This window comes from Lygodium microphyllum, chromosome 3 (genome assembly GCF_053477565.2).
Source record: "Lygodium microphyllum isolate KBCC chromosome 3, Lygodium_microphyllum_v1.1.10, whole genome shotgun sequence".
NCBI classification, from domain to species: domain Eukaryota; kingdom Viridiplantae; phylum Streptophyta; class Polypodiopsida; order Schizaeales; family Lygodiaceae; genus Lygodium; species Lygodium microphyllum.
This window is the reverse complement of record NC_141137.1, coordinates 125,393,454-125,415,410: the sequence shown is the minus strand read 5'-3', so window position 1 is coordinate 125,415,410 and position 21,957 is coordinate 125,393,454. Positions and strand designations below refer to the sequence as shown.

The 21,957-nt window shown below is 42.3% G+C and overlaps 1 protein-coding gene and 1 pseudogene across 2 annotated transcripts in view; one reads left to right on the top strand and one right to left on the bottom strand.

Moving 5' to 3' along the window:
* The window catches only part of LOC148038857 (uncharacterized), an 89,719-nt gene that overhangs the window by 60,587 nt on the left and 7,175 nt on the right, over nucleotides 1-21,957 (bottom strand). The window contains exon 2 of one of the 2 annotated variants that reach the window (XM_087674750.1): nucleotides 267-339. In XM_087674750.1, the coding sequence (XP_087530876.1) occupies nucleotides 267-339 (73 nt within the window). Of the gene's footprint in view, nucleotides 1-266; nucleotides 370-21,957 lie in introns of both variants that reach the window. The other variant, XM_087674749.1, reaches the window with a different exon arrangement.
* Nucleotides 10,657-11,538, top strand: LOC148038858 (uncharacterized; annotated as a pseudogene).

Below are 21,957 nucleotides of genomic sequence, written 5' to 3'. Positions count from 1 at the left end.
AACTAAACTATTGAGTACATGTACTTTGTAAAATTCTTCTAAGTAATATAATTGGCCACACCTTTTTTCGATATATATATATATATATAAACTTAATCCACTAAAATTCAAAAAATCTCTAAAATACATTCTCAAAAACATCTCCTGTCTCCATAAGATGCTCTCATAACAACATTAAGATCCACATGTGCCACATAAACATGATCTCGACTACAATGGGAAAGAAAGAAACATCGAAAAGTCTTAAAACATTGAAAACTTAATACCTGAGCATCAAAGAACAACTCCAATAATGGAATTGTTAGAGAGTTGTTCAAGTTATCCATGATATGCAAGGCCCTACATGCAAAGAAAGCATTGTGGTGATACCTGCCAAAAAAATTTTAAGCAATGTCATTTTTTTCAACATTCTAAATGTTTTCTTCCCAAAGAAGAGAAAGCACTCTATTAAGAAAACCGTTCAAAACAAATTGTCCCAAGCCAAAATACAAAGCACAAAGCAGTCCCATAGGGGAGTTCCACATGACAGATATGTAATAAGAGGAAGCCTATTACAAGGCTTAAATGAATAACCAGTCATGAGGCCTATAATGCCAAATAATGTGGTGAAGATATAGTAGAAAAAGCATTTGTTGGCTACAGCAGCATGAGAACAAAACACAATTTTAGACTTTCAAGATCATAGAAAGTAGTAACATACATTGATGCAAGAATACATAGGCTCATACACACATTTTGGAATAATACGCCTAGGTTATCATATTGGCTGGAATATAACCCTCAATCAAATGTTAGGTTCACTAGATTTGACTTTTGGAAACTATCCAAATGGCCCTTGCATGTTCAACTAACAATTGTGCAACCTATCATCATGACATACATATTATTTTCCCTCCCTCTAATCTGGTGGACCAAGGATCAAATAATGCATTTCTAGTATGGCCATTGGTAGTGGAGCCTTTATAGCAAATGAAGAGATATCAAAACTTTTGGCTCTTAAAAAAGTTTGCTCTCCAAAATCAGCAGCACTCTAAGTTGCGACCATGTCCAAAGTATTGGCATCCCATACCACTAGTCCACACCATCCCCATGTAGGGATGTGTTGGCCTAAAGGTCAAGCCAAGATTCCAAGAGTGGTGAATACATGTTGATGTGCACAATAGGGCTTTCAATCCTATAAATAGGCCTCGGCTGCCCTAATCCCGGTGTCCTTTGTGCATTCACACTCGATTACTCTAACCAATGCTACTAGCACCCATTTGGATGTGCAAGGGTCTAACACTTCTCCCCTTATGAATGATTATTGTCCTCAACAATATCCTTAGGAACGAAGTGAGAAAAACGACTCTTCAATGAATGTACCAACTCCCAAGTAGCCTCCTCCTCTGGGCGGTTCTTCCAACTGACCAAATATTCAAGATAAACCGTACGACTGGATTGTTTATTCCTATGGTTAAGAACCAATTTGGGTTTGAGTGGAGCCTATCGAGCAATGTCCTCGAGCTGCACGACTTTCTCAATTGGAACAATCAATTCACCTTGTCTTAGTCATTTTTTTAAACAATTTATATGAAACACAAGATAAGCACGAATCTCTAGAGGTAAGTTGAGCTCATAGAATACGCTATTCATGTTCTTGGTAATCTGGAAAGAGCCACAATACCTAGAAGATAATTTATAGCATTTGCCAATAATCATCGAATTAGAGTCCTTCAAGACTTTAAGATAAACCCGCATGCCCTTCTAGAGATCTCAAGGAGTACGCTGTTGATTAGTGTAAAATATAGCATGGTCCTGGGCCATTTTAATGTTTTCCCTCACAATTGTCAATATCTCCTACATATTGTGCAAAAAAGTCAACCATCGACTACATTCTTACCCCCTTAAGCTCGACAACAGTCGGCAGTTTCCGTATGTAAGCAATTGGTAGTTTCAACTCATAATTTTACGTAAGCATAAATGGGCAAATGCTTAGCATTGTTATAAACAAACTCGATCTAAGAAAGGTAACACTCCTAATCAAATCGTCTACAAGAGACACGTGCATGCAGCGTATCCTCCATAATTGGGTTTGGCCTCTCAATCGGTCCATCTATTTCAAGATGCTCTGATCGAGACAACATGGACAATTTTTCAATTTTTGAAACCATCCATCAAAATTGGCCAATGAACTTAGGATCTCAATCATTGACTATTTCATCACACAAATCATGAAGTCTATAAAGATTCGCAACAAAGAGACTCACCATCATGATCAGCTTTGTAGAAATGAATTGAGTAATTTTCATCAATCAATCAACCACAACCCAAATTGCATCATGACCTCAACTTGTATGAGCAATCTTGCTACAAAATCCATAGAAACGCTACTCCACTTCCTATCGCGAATTTGTGAAGAATCTAACATCCCTACTTATTTGTGTTATTCAACTTTATTAAGCTGACACTACAAGCACTCACGCATGTAAGACTCAATCAAAGTCTTCATGTGCAGCCAATAAAAGTAGCAAGTAACCAAGGCTAAAGTCCAATGTATGCTAGGGTATCTTGCTCTTGGCACGTTATGGCACTCATAAAAAATCTTCATGTGGATATCTTGAACATCAAGACACATACACTTTGTGTTGTTTAAAAAATAATCGATTATGAATTGAATACTTTTTTGTCGTCTTTCTCTTAGTAGCCAACTTTCAGGCCTTCATATCACGAACGCTATCTAGGTTACTGAATCCATCTTGGACTAATTGTCAAATCCTACCAAAGTGAGATCATTTTGAGAATGCTCGTTGAGAGAAAAATAAAAATCAGTCAAAATTTCGAAGAAGTATAAGACATTAACTTCAAGGATCCAACCAAGGGTACCAGCAATCAAATTAGCTCCAAACTTTCAAAACCGAATCTCAAAGTCAAATTCTTGCATAAGCTTTGCCCATCTCACCAAACAACCACAGAGATCCAACTAATCACAAAGGTATTTCAATGAATGGTGGTTAGTCCAAATAATGAACCAAGCACTGTGTAAATAATAAGCCAAATTTAAGCGCATGGATGTCTACCAACAATTCCTTCTCTTTAGTGGTGAATGCGTTTAGGCATCCGTGAGCTTACGGCTCTCAAGTGCAACAAGTTGACTATCCTAATAAAGGATAATACCCATAGCATAATCACTTCCATGAATATGAAGCTCAAAAGGTCTATTTAGATCAATAATCTATAACATCAGTGCAATACTAACGGGTTGTTTCAATGTTTCAACACATTGATCGATCATCGAGCTCACTAGTCCAAATAACTAGTAGACTAACATGCTTTTTATAGCTTCAGATACCCTTAAGCAAATGTATCAAGGGTTCAACAATATGAGCATAGTCCTTGATGAACTTTCGAGAAAATCCAAGAAAACCCAAAAAAGATTTTACTTGATTTACAATCCTCGAAATAGACCAATCAAGCACTACTCAAACCTTCTCCGGATCAGTATGAATACCAACAATTGAAGTTGGGGAAACCACCTATATAGTATGCGCCTCCCACAAACCCGCAAGTGAGTCACACTCTCTCCTCTGGTCTATCTATATAGGGAATCCTCCTCTAGCGCATTTTACGACTCCCCCATTTCTCAAAAGTAGGAATCCCTATCTTGTGGTAATGAGTTATCTTCTTTCTTGAAGGAAACAAGGAGTAGAAAGCAATCACCTCCACATTTAGGACCAATCCCACCTATTATGTCCTTGGATATCCGAATGGGCATCTCATAGCATTGTTCATAGTGGTCATGAAGTGACTTAGTGCAAAGGTAGTAAGGGCACTTTAGGGTTAGGGTACCAAGTACTATTTATAGGACTAAAGGCCCTATTGTGCACATCATTGTGTAATCACCACTCTTGCACTCTTTGCTCGTTGGCCAACGCATCTATACACCAGGATGGTGTGGGCTATGTAAAGAAATATTCATTTTATAGATAACAAACACAATCATACGACAACATAGATTGATTAAAAAACACACTTAAGAGTTAGGGTAACTCAAAGCCTATAAACATATGCTAGGGTTTGCACTAAGGAAACACAATATGTACGACCAAGACTGAAACACAAAGACTCAGACAGAGATAAGTAAAACTCAAACCCTAAACGCGAAACGCAAAACACAGACTCAAAACTCAAAACTTAAACAAAGAGACAAATACAAAGAGAAGAACGCAGCAGTCGCTTGGTGCAAGAGATGGCAACAACCTATCACCTACTACGCGATGTTGAAAACGCATCCTGATCAAGTGCTACGATGACACAGTAGATGGAGACCTCCAAACACCAAAACCATGGCTCAAAACAGGCCGCCTAGGACTAGATAGTAATCGGCTACAGTCGATGATAGTTGGACTGTAGACGGTAGGTAGTTGATGGCTGAAATCTGCATAGTAGAGTGAGAAATCTGCACAAAAGGATGAGGCTGAATGGTGAGCAACCTATCTATTTATAGATATTGAAGGGTATCCCAAAAAATTAGGGTTTTGGAAACCACTGAAACTCTCTCGAACCGTGCACCAAATTTGTGTTTTTTATTAATTAAGCATGTCTTGGGGCTGTTTAAAAATGCTAATCGGTTGTAATGCATGTTTTAGCTCAACACCTATTGAGCTAAAAAAGCATTACCTTTACTTAAACAACCCCAAAGCATGCTTAATTAATGAAGAAACCTTGTTTATTTAAAAGAAACGCGATCCTAGAGATTTTATGTGTCCCATAAGCACAAACCCACTTGGGAGGGCCAAAACTTTCTATAAATAGGTATGCTATCCTCCATCTAGCCCTAATCTCGTTTTTGCAGGTTTCAGGTCATCTAGCTTTGCTGCCCACACCCCGTTCGCAGAGGATATCTCAGCACAAGCTGCCCCTTGCTGTCTACAGTCATCTAGCACCTGATTCCACCCTCCACATTTTGCAGCCATTCGCAATGCCTGGGAGCTGTCACCATCATCCACAAGCTTGTGTTTGCTGCTTCAGAGGCCTCCATCATCTGTCGCCCTCATCTGTAGCAGTCGCCATCATCATCCAGTTGTCGTCCATCTCCAAAGTGCCTGCGTTCTGGGTCTCCTACTGCTGTTTGTCACTCCTTGTCAGTTGTCTACATCTTGCACAATGTCGCCTACTGTGTCCCAACTTGTGTTTGCATCTAACTGGCTTATGCTACTCCATCAAGTACTGCCAGCTTTGTGTTTGCATCATTCTGATCTTCTTCACTACCGTCTACATCAAGTTCAGCCTCCTCTAGCTGCTTTTACTGGTGTTCGGCTCACAAAGGCTGCCTTGCTGCAATTCAAGATCCGTTCAGAGTACGGTACACTCTCCAGCTCATTACCCCTGCCCTGATCCTTGAGATACAAGAGTTCGACGTTCAATATTCATTCACTACATAATGTGTTTGCTGCATGAGCATCATATATTCAGTAGTCATATCACTTCATTCATTCACTGTGTTCATTATCTCTGAGTTAACCTAACCTAACTGTGTTCTTTTATCAGTCTGTGCTTTGTCATACGGTTTCTGTTTATGTTTTTGTGTCAGGGTATTTCTTAACATGGTGTTAGAGCCTAGTACTCTCTGAGAAACCTAGGCCTTTGACGAGAAAGCTCTACACAAGAAGTAAGAACAACAGTAGGTCCAAATGACTTCGAACACAACAACACCAATTCAGTCTCCAGAACCAACAATGCCGAGAACCGAGCGAGAGTGGGCGGATCAGCTTGCTTCACAAAGTTTCGACATGGCGAAAGACACTTCTGATTACATGGAAGAAAAGCTAGGCAAGCTGACCTCTGAAGAATACAAACTGATCATAGGTTATAAACGAATGAAGATTGAGAAGCTCGATCGAAGGATTGCCCTTCAAGAAAAGCTTCTAAACAAAGGTATGCATGAATTTCTCTCTTCAGATGCTGCGTGTAAATCTGATGATGTTGCAAGGTCGTCAAGACCTCCATCAAGGATGGGCCCCCTCTTGGAGAACTAGACCCAGTGTATGTTCCTTTCTTTCATCCACTCCGGTGCAAGGTACTTTAGATTCGTCTTTTGTTCCTTCTCTTTTACCTCTTCTGCTTTGCAATATTCTGGTAAAGATCATGTGGAGGAAAGAATCCAGTCTGTTGACTATGGAAAAGGTCCTCTTGAGGACCAATTCTTGTATGTTAACACATATCGTGGAGATTATAAGAAAAAGCCAGGTACCTCTTCTTCTAACCTTCCTTCTTTTCAGTCTAATTCACAAAATCAGAATGAATTTGGTGTTCCTTTTTCTTCATTGCATACTGCATCATCTTCACACTTTCATTTCCAATCATTAAATGTTAAAAATGAACAAAATGCATCTGCACCTCACACACCACATTTTCAAAACCCACCCATCCCACCACATTCTTCTGCTGCTTCTCCACTTCCATTCACACCATTTACATTTTCATTTCAAACACCTCATGTCACACCACACATCACACCCAGAGGTTATGGAAACATAGGCACATCCTTTAGGACCTTATCCTTCCATCAGTCGGGTGGTGTTCCACCTACTTCACACACATTTTCGTGATCATTGTAGCCTGGGTATCCCCCCAATCTCTCAAGTGTGGATTAGTTGACTCTACAGTTTGCCTGCATGGGTTTACCTAGTGGACCTTCTGGTCATACTGTTGTGTCCCAACCTCACTTTGGACAGGGCTTTTGTGTCCCAATGTCTCCACCTACACCGGCACCTTATGGAAACATTCATGTTCCAGTGCCTCCATCTCAATCAACACTCATTGGACACTCACAACCTATTTCTGCCTACCCACCTCTACCCCCTCCTTATACCTATCAGACATATCCACCTCCACCATCTTACCCCCCACAATCTTATCCCCCACATCCATCTTACCCCACCTACCCGACACCTCATGGTTCTAGCTCATCTTCTGCCAAGCATGCATTTAATGATAAGACTCGTTTTAACGGGTCAAACTTTACCACTTGGTCAAACTTAATGAGACATGTCCTTGACTCCCAGAACATATGGGATCTTGTACAGGGGTTGGAACCCCAATCCAATCCCGCACTTATCCCATACGAGGTTGTCCGCTCATGGAAGTCTAGGAATGCCTCCGCTATTATCGAGCTGATGCAGGGCTTATTGCCTCAGTTTCATTCTTAACTTCAGCATTTTGACTTAGCATCTGAGCGATGGGAACACTTGACTGACCGCTATGTGCCTCGAGACAGGACCCGTCGTATCAATCTTGACCATGAGCTCCAGCTTTTCAAAATCACAAACCAAGATGACTTGAAAGTCAAGTTAGCTAAGTATTGGCGTCTTCTAGCTGAATTCTCCACTACGGGGACTCCCAAGTCCTCTGACGATCAAGTCACATTGTTTCTAAATAAACTCCACAGGAAATATTTCAATTTTGTGAAAGGTTTAGTTTCAAAGCCTACCATGCCTACATTCTATGAATTTAAGTATCAGTTGTTGCGTTACGCACGGTTGTTCGATCAGTTTCATACGAATTCCTCTTCAAAGGGGGCTCTTGTTGCTCGTTCTCAGAAAGGGCAACAAAGGAAAGGAAAACAAACCCAAACATCCCCTCAAAATCAAAATCAAAATAAAATGCAAAATCAATTCGGGGAATCACAAGGAACATCCCAATCTCTCAAACTGGGGTGGCAGAATGTACCTAAAAAGAATAGATATTGTCAACTTTGTCAAAAGGCTGGCCATTTTGACAACGAGTGTCAATCAAAGGCAAGAGGCATAGCACCAAAACCTAAATCATAGATCCCCGCCCCTCAATTGGCCAACCCCCAGCAAGGGATGCAAGGTGATGGCAAGGGATAGTTTAAAGGTTAGACTCATACTGCCACCGCTCAGCCATCTCAGTTGACAACATTCTCAACTTAAGAGGGCTTGTCTGACTGGTCTGCAGAGGCCTACATTGTCTCCATAGAGACATCAGATGCGAGTCTTGTCCACACCTATGAGTTGCCTCTTGATGAGGTTACCGCAAAGGCCCTCTCATCACAACAGAGCGCTTCAGCTCCTGTTTAGATTGTGGACAGTGGAGCTACACATCATATGACCCCTATAGCGGACATTTTCCGTTCCCGAGCCCTTGCAGCCGGACGGGTCCGCGTAGAAAACAACTCCTCGGTCAAGATTCAAGCTCTAGGTTGCGTCAATTTTGCCACTGACAGGGGTCCGAATCGAGCTTCGTTGGACAATGTATACCATGTCCCTTAACTTAGGGTAAACTTGTTATTTGTTCAACAACTCTGCCGGTTGGGGCGAGCAATCTTCTTTACAATGACCACAATCGAGGTCCTTGACTCTCAAGACTAGTTTAGTGATTGCTAGCGGTGAGGCACAGTCTAAATGGCCTATACCTATTACCACATGATACATTTTTTGACTGAGCGAACAATTGCGGGCTCCATGTTCCATAGCTTCTAGGCCTTAGCCACATCTCGGGAGCCTACGAACAATAAGTGCCTTTGGCATTTTCGCTTAGGGCATCTTAGCTATGACTCTCTTTATGAGTTGTCACGCCGTGAGCTGGTTGAGGGCCTTCCATACCTGAAGCTAGCTCAAGATGTCTGTAAAGCATGTCAACTCGGGAAGCAACACCATACCCCATTCCCTCAACAAACCTCACATCGTGCTAAGGCACCTCTTAGATTGATTCATGTTGATCTTTGTGAGCCGACATTCACTACCGCCTTGAATGGCGTGCTGTACTTTTTTTTATAGTGGATGATCATTCCAGATACATGTGGGTGTACTTTCTCAAGCATAAGTCAGATGCTTTCACATATTTTTCTACTTGGGTGCTGTTGGTTCATAACCAGACTAGTCGTGGTGTCGGTTGCATGAGGAATGACAGTAGTGGTGAGTTCATCTCCCACAAGTTTTCCACGTTTCTACATAAGCATGGCATCTCCCGCCAGCTCACCTCTACCAACTCCCCTTCTCAGAATGGAATCATAGAGCGTAGGAACCAGACAGTCATGGAAATGGCGCGCTCTATGCTATTCGCAGCAGAGCTCCCTGAGCACCTTTGGGTAGAGGCTGTTAATACTTCAGTGTACATCCTCAACCGGTGCCCGACTGTGGCTCTTCCTTAGAAGACCCAGTATGAGGCATTTTTTGGCTCTCGGCCTATTATTTCCCACTTCAGAGTCTTCGGACGTCGTGCTACACACACAAACACCCCTGATGACAAGATAGGAAAGCTCACTCCCCAAACTGATCCCCTTATTTTTGTGGGATATTCCTCTAAAGCGAAAGCCTATCGTTTGTTTGATCCTCGGACAAACAAGGTGATCGTTAGACGGAATGTCGACTTTGACGAGAGGAGTATCATGCAGTCCTCTGCACTGGCTTCCTATTCGATTCCTTCTTCCACATCATCAAAGATCGTGCCTATTGAGCCTGGTCTACTTCCCACTCCTGACATTTCCGCAGATTCTTCCGCTCCCAGACTTCCTCCGCAAGACCCCTTACCTTGCTAGTACCAGCAAACCATGTGGGATTCGGGGATTCTTCCACCGGATTCCACTCCGGAGGGGCCTCGAAGATCTAGCCGGCTTGCTCCTCAGGCATCATTTGCATCACTGTTTACAGCTGATTATATAGCGCATTCTGAGCCGAATACATGGTAGGAGGCTCTTCAATACCCTCAATGGCGAGAGGCCATGGAGAAGGAGCTAGAGAGTATTGACCGAAATGAGACTTGGACATTGGTGAATTGTCTGAGCCACAAGAAATTCATCAAGACAAAGTGGATTTTTAGGACCAAGCTAAAAGTTGATGGGACTTTAGACAAGTACAAGGCTCGCCTTGTCGTGCAAGGTTTTCGACAGAAGCATGGCATTGATTATGAAGAGACCATAGTTGCCTCCGTACGTGGTACGAAACGGTCCATACGGTACGATCCGTACGGTACAATTTCGTACGATAAAACTGGCCTATTTCGGCCACCTGGCCTGCGCATGCTCTTTCCACGTAAATTCCTGCGCCCCCACGTACAACGTTTCATGCGCTTTTCCTACAGGCTGCAGTGTGCACTTTGCACTTTTTGGGGGGGTGGGAAGCCTTGAATACCTCACCCCCCCCCCCCCCCCTTTCCAAATTCCAGCCATCATCCATGCAAAACTTAATGCTCCTCTTTGGATTCCTTCCAAGCTCCAGCTTGCAGCCCTCTCTTTAGAGTCTAGACTTTGGATTCCTTCTCTCTTTAGACTTTGACTATTTGAACTTTGAACTTTGACCCTTCTCTCATCTACAAAAGGTGCTCCTCTCCTCCATGCTTCCACACCAATTCAGCGAGCACTTACAAGTTACCATTCTCATCTTCTTCTTTCCCGCACCCTATTGAAGCATTTGTCATTCTCAAAGAGTCAAATCTCATATCCCATCCCCATATCAAAGACATTGCCATTCTCATCTCCCATTCCCTCTCTCTCACTCTTGCTCTTTCAACTTTACCCCAACCCTCGGACCTCTCGAGTCTCCCTCCCTTTCAACTTTCAAGAGAGTCGAGACTCAAGCATCTCTCTCTCTCTCTCTCTCTCTCTCTCTCTCTCTCTCTCTCTCTCTCTCTCGGGCCTCTTTATTCATCATCGGCACCATGACTCATGAGAAGCACAAGGCCTTCAATTTGCATGCGATCCATGTGGAGAGGGACACAAAGAAGTCCAACTCCCACCATTGGATATACAAGTATTGTGGGAAGCGCTATACAAGTGGTGCAACTCGGCTTCTCCAACATCTTTCCAAGACGGAGGGGCAAGTTGGTCCATGCAAGGAGATCCCTCCAAACATTGCAGAGGAGATTCTCGCCAAGATGAGAGGGGGATCCACAAGAGAAGGAGGAAGTGGCTTATCGGCACCAACTCCTATACCTACTAACGAGGAAGCATCCAATGTGGGTGTATCTTCAACCGATGTAGGAGAGGCCTCTACCATTGGTGGTGGGGGCTCCACATCCGCATCCGGCTCTTGTAAAAGACAAAGAGTGGAGGCTCATGCGCTGCCGAAGAGACAATCGTCTCTCTCTCAAGCACCCGGTCATGTGCATGGATCGGTTGCCTTTCTTAGAGAAAGGCAACGACTTGCGGACATTGAAATTGCACGCACGGTGATTGAGTGCAATCTTACATTCAATGTCCTAAAGTAAGAGCAATGGAAGAAGATGGTAAAAGCCATTGCCAATGTGGGTCCATGTAAAAGATGGACCAGTGTCACATACAACGACATGAGGACGAGAAAGATTGATGAAGAGAAGGAGAGGATTGATAGAGCCCTTGATCCTATTCGGGCCGCATGGATAAAATATGGTTGCTCCATTCTCACCGACGAATGGAGTGATCGTAAGAAACAGAGCATCATCAATATACTCGTCTCATGTCCACTCGGCACTTACTTTTTGCGGACCGTAGATACCGGCAAGAGGGGGAGAAAAACGACGGGCACATTCATCTACCGCTACATTCGACAAGCTATCATTTAAGTATACATTGCAATTTGTGTTTTAAATTTGTTTCACTTTCTTTCATAATGATAAATCATAATTGAAATTTGATTTATAAATAACTTGTAATTTGTAAATTGTGGTTGTAGGTGGGCCCCTCAAATGTAGTGCAAGTTGCTACCAACAATGCATCGAATTATCGGCGCATGGGCCGTTTGCTTGAGGCCGAGTTCCCTACCATTGTGTGGACTCCATATGCAAGTCATTGTTTGGACTTGCTCATGGAGGACATTGGGAAGCTCAAGTGGGTGAAGAGGGTGGTCCGCAAAGCTACATCAATTGTCACATTCTTCACGGTAAAGGTAAAGGTGCTTGCACTGTATTGTGAGTATAGCACACTTGAGTTGAAGAAGCCTTCTTCAACTCGCTTTGCTTACATGTGGTTATTGCTAGAGCGCCTTTATGAGGTGCGGTCCGCCTTGCGCTAGACAATGGTGTCCACTCTATGGAACGAGTGGAATGAGCATGAGACAGAGGAGGCCAAAGCCATGCAATGCTTGTGCCTTAATGAGCAGTTTTGGCAAAAAGTTTGTGCCGTTGTCATTGTCGTGACTCCCTTTTATAGGGTGTTACGTATGAGTGATTGCGAGGGGTCCACCATGGGCCTTCTCGTTCACTTCTTTAGAGCGGCATTGGCGGAGACACCTGCTTGTACAGTGATCACAGAGACACAGCGTGCACATATTTTAGAGATAGCAGAGAGGAGATGGACGTGGATGCATAAGCCCACCATCCATGGTTTTGCCGCATTGGTACATCCAACCTACAAGTCACCGACGGTCATGGATGATAGAGAGTTCCGTTTAGACCAGCTTGCTTGTTTAACTCGTGTGGTCCCTGTTGATGACCACAATGCAGTGCTAGAGAAGCTAGAATGCTATGCAGATCAAAGAGGACATGTGGCTTTTGCTTCTCCCACTTGTTGGAGGAGAGAGTCACTTGTGAAACCTTTATTTTGGTGGCAAAACTTTGGATATGCATTGGAGACCCTTCAGCCCTTAGCCATGAGGATCCTTGCCCAGGATTGCTCTTCGGGTGCATGTGAGAGAAACTGGAGTGCCTATTCTCTCATTCACACAAAGATTCACAATCGGCTTAGCACACGACAGTTAGAGCGGCTAGTCTATTGCCGCACTAACTTACGCATGATGAGGGCTATGATGAGTATGGGTAGTCCGAAGCAAGTAAAGTTTAAACACTTAACCATAACATTTAAAATTTGTTGTTTTAACTTTTAAACTTTGAACTTTGAAGTTTAAACTTTATACTTTACAATTTAGACTTTAGCATTTAGTATTTACAATGAATCATGATCAATCTTATGTGCATCACTGCATTGATGATCATATAGGTGAATGTTGATACATTCAAGTTGACAGGCCACACTCTTCGGAGTGTACATAAGGAGGTGGACGAAAAGGAGGCGATGATTTTTGCAGAGCTCTATAGAGAGCTTATAGCAACAGATACTCGTGACACTCGTAGTCAGCGTGCTCGTGGGCGAGAAGTTCGAGTAGGTGGTAGCAAGGGCATGGTCATTCGACACCCTCCATTATCGAGGAGGGGTGGTTCGAGTGGCTTGCAAACATATGTAAGGCGGGGCTCTAGTAGCTCACATCCTGTGCCTCATGATGACATCCCCCCCTTGCCTACACAGCCACCACCTAGGGAGCCATCATTTGATGATGATGGTAACCTCATCAGTGAGGATGAGTATGAGTCTGTCTCATCATCGGATGCCGAGGAGTCGTCTTCAAACTCTCTTTTTGAGCACTCAGATGGTTCTGATGATGATGATGATGATGATGATGATGATGATGATGATGATGCCTCATCATAGATTCATCATTCATATGACATGTCACATAGATCTCTCTTTTTTTTTGTATCAAATATACTAGACTGTAGTTGTATCGCATGTTTTGCGTAGCCCATGCGACCACGATGGTCACCCTCATATATTCATCTTATTCTGTAATGAAATGGCTATTTCTACTTTAAACATGTATTTTATAATCTATCATTTAATGATTTATGGTTTTTGTTATTTAAAAAATCATCTTTTTTTTAATAATGATATCGTACCGTACCTTATAAAATCATAAGGTACCAATTAGTATCGTATTTTATCATACCCTACCGTATCGTACCTTTCATACCTGACAACTATGGAAGAGACCTTCGCCCCTACTGCACGGTTGACTTCCTTTCAATTGCTACTCGCGCTAACCACTCACCACGGTTGGCCGATACATTAGATGGATGTCAAGAGTGCCTTCCTAAATGGCTTCTTGGAGGAGGAAGTCTATGTGGAGCAGCCACCAGGCTTTCCTTCAGGCATCCCTAGGGATAAGGTATTCCGCTTGCATAAAGCTCTTTATGGACTGAAACAAGCACCGCAGTCTTGGTTCCATAGGATGGATGAGTTCTTGCAGACTCACGGATACCATTCTCCCGCTCATGACCCAAACTTATATATTCGATCTACTGCAGAGGGAGTTAGCTATATCCTACTATACGTTGATGACTTACTTATCACAGGCTTAAATTCGGCTACCATAGCGGCAATCAAGGCTAAGCTTAAAGCTGCATATGAGATGAAAGACCTTGGTTTGTTATCCTATTTCTTGGGGATGGAGGTAGTTTCTTCTAGGGGTTGTATTTTTGTGTCACAACACAAGTAGAAACTTCAGTTCGTGGAATAATACACTCCGGATCAGACATGGCCAGTGGCTACGCCTCTAGATCCTACTGTCCACTTGTCGAAGGATACCCTAGGGCAGCCCTTTGATGAACATACCTATCATTCTATTGTAGGAAAACTTCTTTGGTTAATTCACACTAGGTCAGATTTAGCTTACTCAATTAGCATACTCGATCAGTATTTCACAACACCTAGGATGTCACATTGGATTGCATGTCTTCGTGTGTTACATTATTTGCGGTGTAATTATTCTTATGGCCTGACATATGGTTCTCATTTATGTTTGCAACGGTACACTGATTCTAATTGGGCAGGAGATCCTAACACCCGACGTTTCCATGGCGGCTACCTCTTTACCTTGGGTACGGCTCCCATTGATTGGTCTAGCCTTAAGTAAGAGACAATGGCGGCTTCCACAACCGAGGCTGAGTGCCGGGCTCTCTTCGATTGACACCACCAAGGCCATCTATTTGAGGAGTTTACTGACAGCGCTTTACTTTCCATGTGACTCTCACAAAGTTGTCTACTGTGACAACCAGAGTACCATTGCCCTTGCAGGCAATCCAATCATCACACCACGAACACGGCATGTAGAAGTCCACTTCCACTTTTCCAAAGAGCACGTTGAGCTAGACACTATTCGCCTAGAATTTGTGCCATCATCAAATAATTTTACAGATATCTTGACCAAAGCGATCAACCGGCGAGTTCTTCAGTACCTACTACCCAGGATCGGCTTGGATACACCCTACCCTACTTCTTCAGCTTAACAAGGAGAGGATGCTTCCCTCTTGCTTTCCCTGCCAGTTTGAGAGGGGGTGGTTTCTACTCTTAATAGTGACAGTAATGATGCTTACAGTTTTTTTAGGCATTACATTCATTTATTTTTTCATGGTCAACTCTGTTGAGATATCGAGCTCCACTCGTGATATGCCAGGGTGACCGTTGTGCATTTATGTCACCGACTTGTTAGCTGCAAATGCGGTTGGTACACCGCCCATGAATAATAGCTAGATGACAGCTATCCTTATCTACTCTAGTTCGTGGCTCAGTTAGTATGCCACCTTAGTTAGTTGAGTTTAGTTTGAGACCCATATATAGGGTTCTTCTATTTCTCTGTACTAGTGTTCTTTTTGGCTTACACAACTAAGAAGAGGAAAACTGTTTTCAGCCTCCACCTTTGTGTGTATTCCCCCATTGTGCAAGTGAGAAAGCTACATGTGAGACTCCTTCCTTCTCTCCCACAATCTTGACATGGTATCAGAGTCTGGTTCGTGGTAAGTAGCTCAAGAAAGCAAACCAAGTTCGCGGTGTTCTGGTAAGAGGACCAGTGTTGCTTTCATTTTTCGAGTTTGGGAGCAAGTCTTTGCAGGTAGCACAGCCGGAAAGTGCAAGAGTGCATTCTCTTAGAATTGAGACGTCCTTCGCTGTGTAGCAAGAGAACAGTATATGCTGCGGGAGAGGCCTTTAGCCCTTGGTTGCCCTGTTTTTTTTATTTGAGGCCATTTCGGGGCTTGTTTTGGAGGCGGGAGTTTTCCACACGCACTCAAGAAAAGGCCCTGTTTTTTGTTGTGCGACCACTGTTCTACAGGTCGGTGAAAAGTTACCGTAGAAATTGCATCGTATGCTTGTGCGCAGAGACATTGGGAGTTACAGAATCATCCTTGTTGCCTGTTGATGCAAAATCGTCACTAGGAAGTGACTGTGTGGTCAAATACCACTTTTGTCAATCTTACAGATTTGCCCTTGTGAGGCTGAAGCTGTGTTTTTGGCAGTGAGAATTTTTTGCAGTGTTCTGTAATGGCGTTTGATTCTCTTTCACAGATTGTCACTGAAAAGCTTGGCAAGAACAACTTCCAAGCATGGAAGTTTAGAATGACGAATTTCCTTATGAAAAAAGGATATTGGGAATTCGTTGCAGAAAATGAAGAAGAACCAATTCTTCCTGATGTTCCCAATCAACAGCAAATGCAGGCATTTAAAGGATGGCATGAGAGAGCCAGAAAAGTTATGTACTCGTTGTCTATCAGTATTTCAGACTCTATGATTGTGCATATTCAGGATGCAAGTACGCCAAAGGAGGCATGGGATACTTTGTCAAAAATATATAGTACAAATACGCAAGCCAGGAAAATGCAGCTTAAGCAAGAGTTGCACAATGTGCAAAGAGAAAGTATGAGCATCAATGACTACCACATGAAAATGAAGAAGATTGCAGATGCACTTGCTTCCATTGGGTCACCAGTGGAAGATGATGATTTAGTTTCTGTGACCTTGAATGGTCTAGAAAAGGATTATGCACAGTTCCGAACATCTATTTCCGTCCGTGAAAGATTTCCTGATTTTGAGGAGTTGATTGCTCTTCTAATTTCTGAGGAGCAGAGAAATGGTGGTGCATCTTCTTCAGGAGGAACTTCAAAAGAAACTGTCTTCTACTCAAATGCTAGAAGAGGTAGAGGCAGAGGTAGAGAAGGCCAATCTGGAGGCCGTGGTAGAAATCAGAATATGCAGCAAACTCAAGAAAACCAGTCCTATGGAGGAGGACGTGGTAACTCTAGAGGTAGGGGGAGCCAAAGAGATCGTCGTGGATGGCAAAGAGGCCAAAATGCAAACAGCAATGTTGAATGCTACTACTGTGGTAAAATGGGTCATATGGCTAAAGACTGCTATAAAAAGCAAAATGACATCATGAATGAAAAATTACAAGGGAATTATGCATCTTCTAGTAGACAGAGTGATGACAAAAATGAGCATTTGTTTATGATGCAGCACATGAACAATTCTGTGACAAGTGCAAAAGAAAGCAACAAAGTGTGGTATGTTGACTCAGGTGCGCTAAACCACATGACAGGTCATGCAGAATGAATGCAGGAAGCAAGGAAAATGAAAAAACCAGGATTTGTGGAGACTGGTGATGATACTGCACATCCTATTGTGCAGATTGGAAAAATTCCTTTGTCTATGCAGGATGGGAAAAAGATCCTGTCAGATGTATTTCATGTCCCGAATATCACCAAGAATCTGGTTTCTGTTGGTCAAATGGTTGAGCAGGGCTTGCAGGTTAGATTTAATCCTCATAGATGCTTTGTTGAGGATATGAAGAATAATGGTCCCTTGATAGAAAAAGGAAAGAAGAATGGCAGAATGTTTACGTTGGATGCAGACATGCTGAATTGAGTGCAGCAATGTTTGCACATGGGACCGGTGTAGTTGCAGATATTGATATCTGGCATAAACGCATTGGTCATGTTAATGTACAGCGACTTAAATCAATGGAAGCCCAAAATATTGTTGCAGGATTGCCTAAATTCAAGGTTGCAGAAATGCATAAGGTATGTGAAGCCTGTCAATTTGGAAAACAGGCAAGGAAACTATTTCCTAGACATGTTCAAGGGAGTAAGAAGCCATTGGAATTAATCCACTCTGATGTGTGGACTACTAAAGCTACATCTATTGGAGGCTGTCATTATTTTATCACTTTTATTGACGACTATAGCAGAAAAGTTTGGGTGTATTTTATGAAAAAGAAAAGTAAAGTTTTTGGGCATTTCAAAACTCTTAAAGCTATGGTTGAAAAAGAAACAAGCCTGCAAATAAAATACCTAAGGAGTTTGCAAGGTTCTTGTAGGAGCATGGCATAAAGCAACAATATTCATGTAGTCATATCCCACAGCAAAATGGAATTGCAGAAAGAAAAAACAAGTATATTGGAGAGGTATCTCGTGCCATGCTCAATGAAAAAGACCCGCTAGATTTTTACTGGGCTGAAGCAGTTGCCACAACAGTCTACATAATGAACAGGACTCCCACTGCAGCAATACATGGCATGACTCCAGAGGAGAGGTATACTGGTAGGAAACCAGATATTTCTCATTTGAAAATTTTTTGTTGCATTGCCTATGTTCATGTGCCAGATCAGTTGAGATCCAAGTTGAATCCAAAAGCTAAGAAGTGCATCTTTATTGGTTACTCTCTATAGCAGAAATAGTATAGATGCTATAACACTTTTACTCGTAAGTTTACAGTGAGCAGAGATGTTTTTGATGAGATGAGTAGCTGGTATAAACCAGTAAATGTGATTGATGATGTAGATGCACAAAATGGTAATGCTGCACAGAATTCACAGCAGCAGTCACAAAATATTAGTGGACCTGTAGTGTCCTCTAGCAGTGGTTCACATTCTTCGCCATGGACAGGCAGATTGAGATCAGGAGAATCTCCTCAAAGCAATGCAAATAGTGGTATGCAGGTATCACGAAAAGAAAAAGATAAGGTAGATCAACCCATATTTGATGTGAATGCAGGTCACTCTTATGTGGATGGTGAATCCAGTGGCTCAGAACAGAGCATTGAAGATGAGTTGGGTATTCCATCTATTGCTACACCAGGAGTAAGGAAGACCAGAGATGTTTTGAGAGCATTTGGAAGTGAGCCTACTTTGCGCAGGTCTACCAGAGCTAGGTATCCTGTGGATAGGCTGAAATATGATGGATTTACAGCCATTCACTATGCCTATATAGTCAAAGTGATACAAGAACCAGAACCCACTTCTTTTGAGCAAGCCATGGAAAAAGAAAAATGGGAGAAAGCCATGGATAAAGAAATGGATGCCTTGGAAGCAAATGCTACATGGGAATTGGTACCTTTGCCTAAAGATAAGAATGCAATTGGTTATAAGTGGGTTTATAAGGTGAAGCACAATGCAGATGGTTCTGTGAACAGATACAAGGCAAGATTAGTAGTCAAGGGATATGCACAAACATATGGCATTGATTATGAAGAAACATTCAGTCCGGTTACAAGGGTGGCAACTGTAAGAGCAGTCATTGCTATGGCTGCTTCAAAGGGATGGTCTTTACATCAGATGAATGTAAAGAATGCCTTCTTGCATGGTGATTTGCAAGAAGAGGTCTATATGGAGCAGCCACCAGGTTATGTGTATGCTGTTCATCCTGAGTTTGTTTGCAGGTTGAAGAAAGCCTTGTATGGCCTGAAGCAAGCACCTAGAGCATGGTCTGACAAGATAGGACAGTATCTTGTCACTATTGGCTTTCAGATTTCCAAGGCAGATTTCTCACTTTATGTGAGAAAAACAGAGAAATGTATTATATTGCTTATCATTTATGTTGATGATTTGATTATCACAGGTGATAGTGATGAAGATATCCTTCATGTGAAAATGCTATTGAAGCAGAAGTTTGAGATGAAGGATTTGGGAGAGCTGCGTTATTTCTTGGGCATTGAGGTGATTAGATCACCAAGTGGGATACGGCTCTTGCAGAGGCAGTATGGATTGGACATGCTGTTCAAATATGGAATGGCAGGCTATAAGCCTATTTCAGTTTCTTTGGAGAAGAATGTGAAACTGAGCGCAGATGCAGGTGAGCTTCTGGAAGACCCTACTATGTATAGACGCACAGTAGGAAGTTTGATTTATATGACTATTACCAGGCCAGATTTGAGCAATGCTGTTGGATTGGTAAGTCAGTTTATGCAGGCTCCAAGGAAACCGCATTTGGATGCGGCTAGACGCATACTCAAGTATGTGAAGTCCACATTGCAGTATGGACTATTTTATGAGACTGGGGTTCAGATACAGTTGCATGGATACACTGATGCTGATTAGGCTGGTAGTATTTCTGATAGACGATCTACCAGTGAATATGTGTTCTCTTTTGGGAGTGTTGCAGTTACTTGAAGCAGCAAGAAACAGCCTACAGTTGCCTTGTCGAGCACAGAGGCTAAGTACAAGGATGCAGCAATGGCTGCATGTGAAGTAGCTTGGTTGCATAAGCTACTTTATGATATGCATCAACCTACATATGGGCCAGTTGTCATTTATAATGAAACATGAGCAGTATACACTTGGCAAATAACCCAGTCTATCATGCTAGAACAAAACACATTGAGGTGCATTATCACTATGTGCGCGACAGGGTTTTACTAGGTCTTATTGATCTAGTTTATGTCAGCACAAAGGATCAGGTAGCTGAGTAGGTTTTATTCATGCTAACCTTGGGGAGGTCTAGCACCATTAGAGAACACTCCCTTAGTCAGCAATCTGTGCGTGGTCAAAGAAAATGCTTTTCTAAAAGGGATGTTGTTCGGGACATGCTGGACAGTAAGAACAGTTTAAAAGATCTGCAAACTGCAATTCTGCACATGAATCATTGAGTTTTGGTCACAGAAAATGCTTTCCTAAAGGGGATGTTGTTTTGGACATGCTGGACAGTAAGAACAGTGAATTCAGAAATCTGTAGACTCCAATTCTGCACATGAATCATTGAGTTATGGTTACAGAAAATGCTTTCCTAAAAGGGAAGTTGATCTAGTCATGCTGTACTATCCTTATGCAACTGGGATTTACTCAGAAAAGATGAAAACCAACAGTTCACAGGTTATGTATTTTGGAACATTTCATTTTTGTAACTTTCCATCTTTTAAGTGAAAAAGAAATACCGAAAGGAGCCCCGAACTTTGGGACCAATCTGGTAATGAGTGAGAGAGTGACGTCTCTATTTATGCGTATGTGTGTGAAAAGACCAAGTATTAATTGAAGGAACTACCGCTTTATGTGAGTCATAGACCAGTTTCACTGGGGCACTTTTTACTCTCCTATAAGAGGTTTTTTTCCTTAGATTTATTCTCTTTTATTTTATTCGTGTTTTACACCTTTCAAGTGTAAACACACTCTAGCAACCCTAAGGTTTAAGGGTTGTACTTTGTACTTGCATCTTATACTCTTTAGATTATTGCATTGGGTGTCGTGCTGTCACACTCACACTCTCTCTTCATTGTCAACTGTACTTTCAACTGAGCTTGAGCTTTGGTCTCTGTGCATTCTCTCACCTCTCACATTTGGTATCAAAGCAACCCTCTACTCAGCTCAATTCGTGGCCACCACCAACTCAACTGTCCTCAGCTCGAAGCCCTAGCTTCTCGGCATTCAGCTCCAATTCATAGCCAACTCATCTGTCCTCTCATTTGCTCCTTGTGATAGTGTCAGGAGGACATGAAAATTTGATGCTTTGCTTATGTTTAATTGACATTTGATTAAAGGATTAATGAAATGTGCAATTAAAAGATGCACATGTGAGATGCAAGCTACTTTTTCACAGTTGAAGGCCGAAGGACCCTGTGAAAAAGATGGGTGTCAAAGACAAAAGTTGTAACAAGTTACACTTGTTTGATTCTAGGTGAATTTTGGTGTCAGTTTGCCCCTAGGAACATTAATTGGCCATTAAGTGTCAGTGGTGACATTAGGGACTAAGCATTAATTAATGGATTAATGCTTGTCCAAGGGTCAATTAATGCATGGGACCACTTTGGGTTGAAAATGGCCCAGCCAATTAATTTTTGGATGGGCAAGGTCAATTTTCTAGGCATGGATTTAGGGCTGAATTAATTTTCAGAATTAATTAATTCTAAAAATTAATTAAATGGCTGGAAATTGCTGCAAATGGATTAAGAAAGCTGCCACTTGGCAAAACTTTCCCATGCAAGTGGGGGAAAGGTTAAATAGGACTGAAGGGAGAGGGAAATCTCGTTTTTTCATTTTGGAGCTGTTGGGAAGAGGTGTTGGACTGTTGCTGCCAGCTTTTGGGGCCATTTCCCAACCATTGGAGACCATTTTGGTGATGGAAATTGCATATTCTTGACCTTGGGAAGCTAACAATTGCTGTTGATGCACTTTC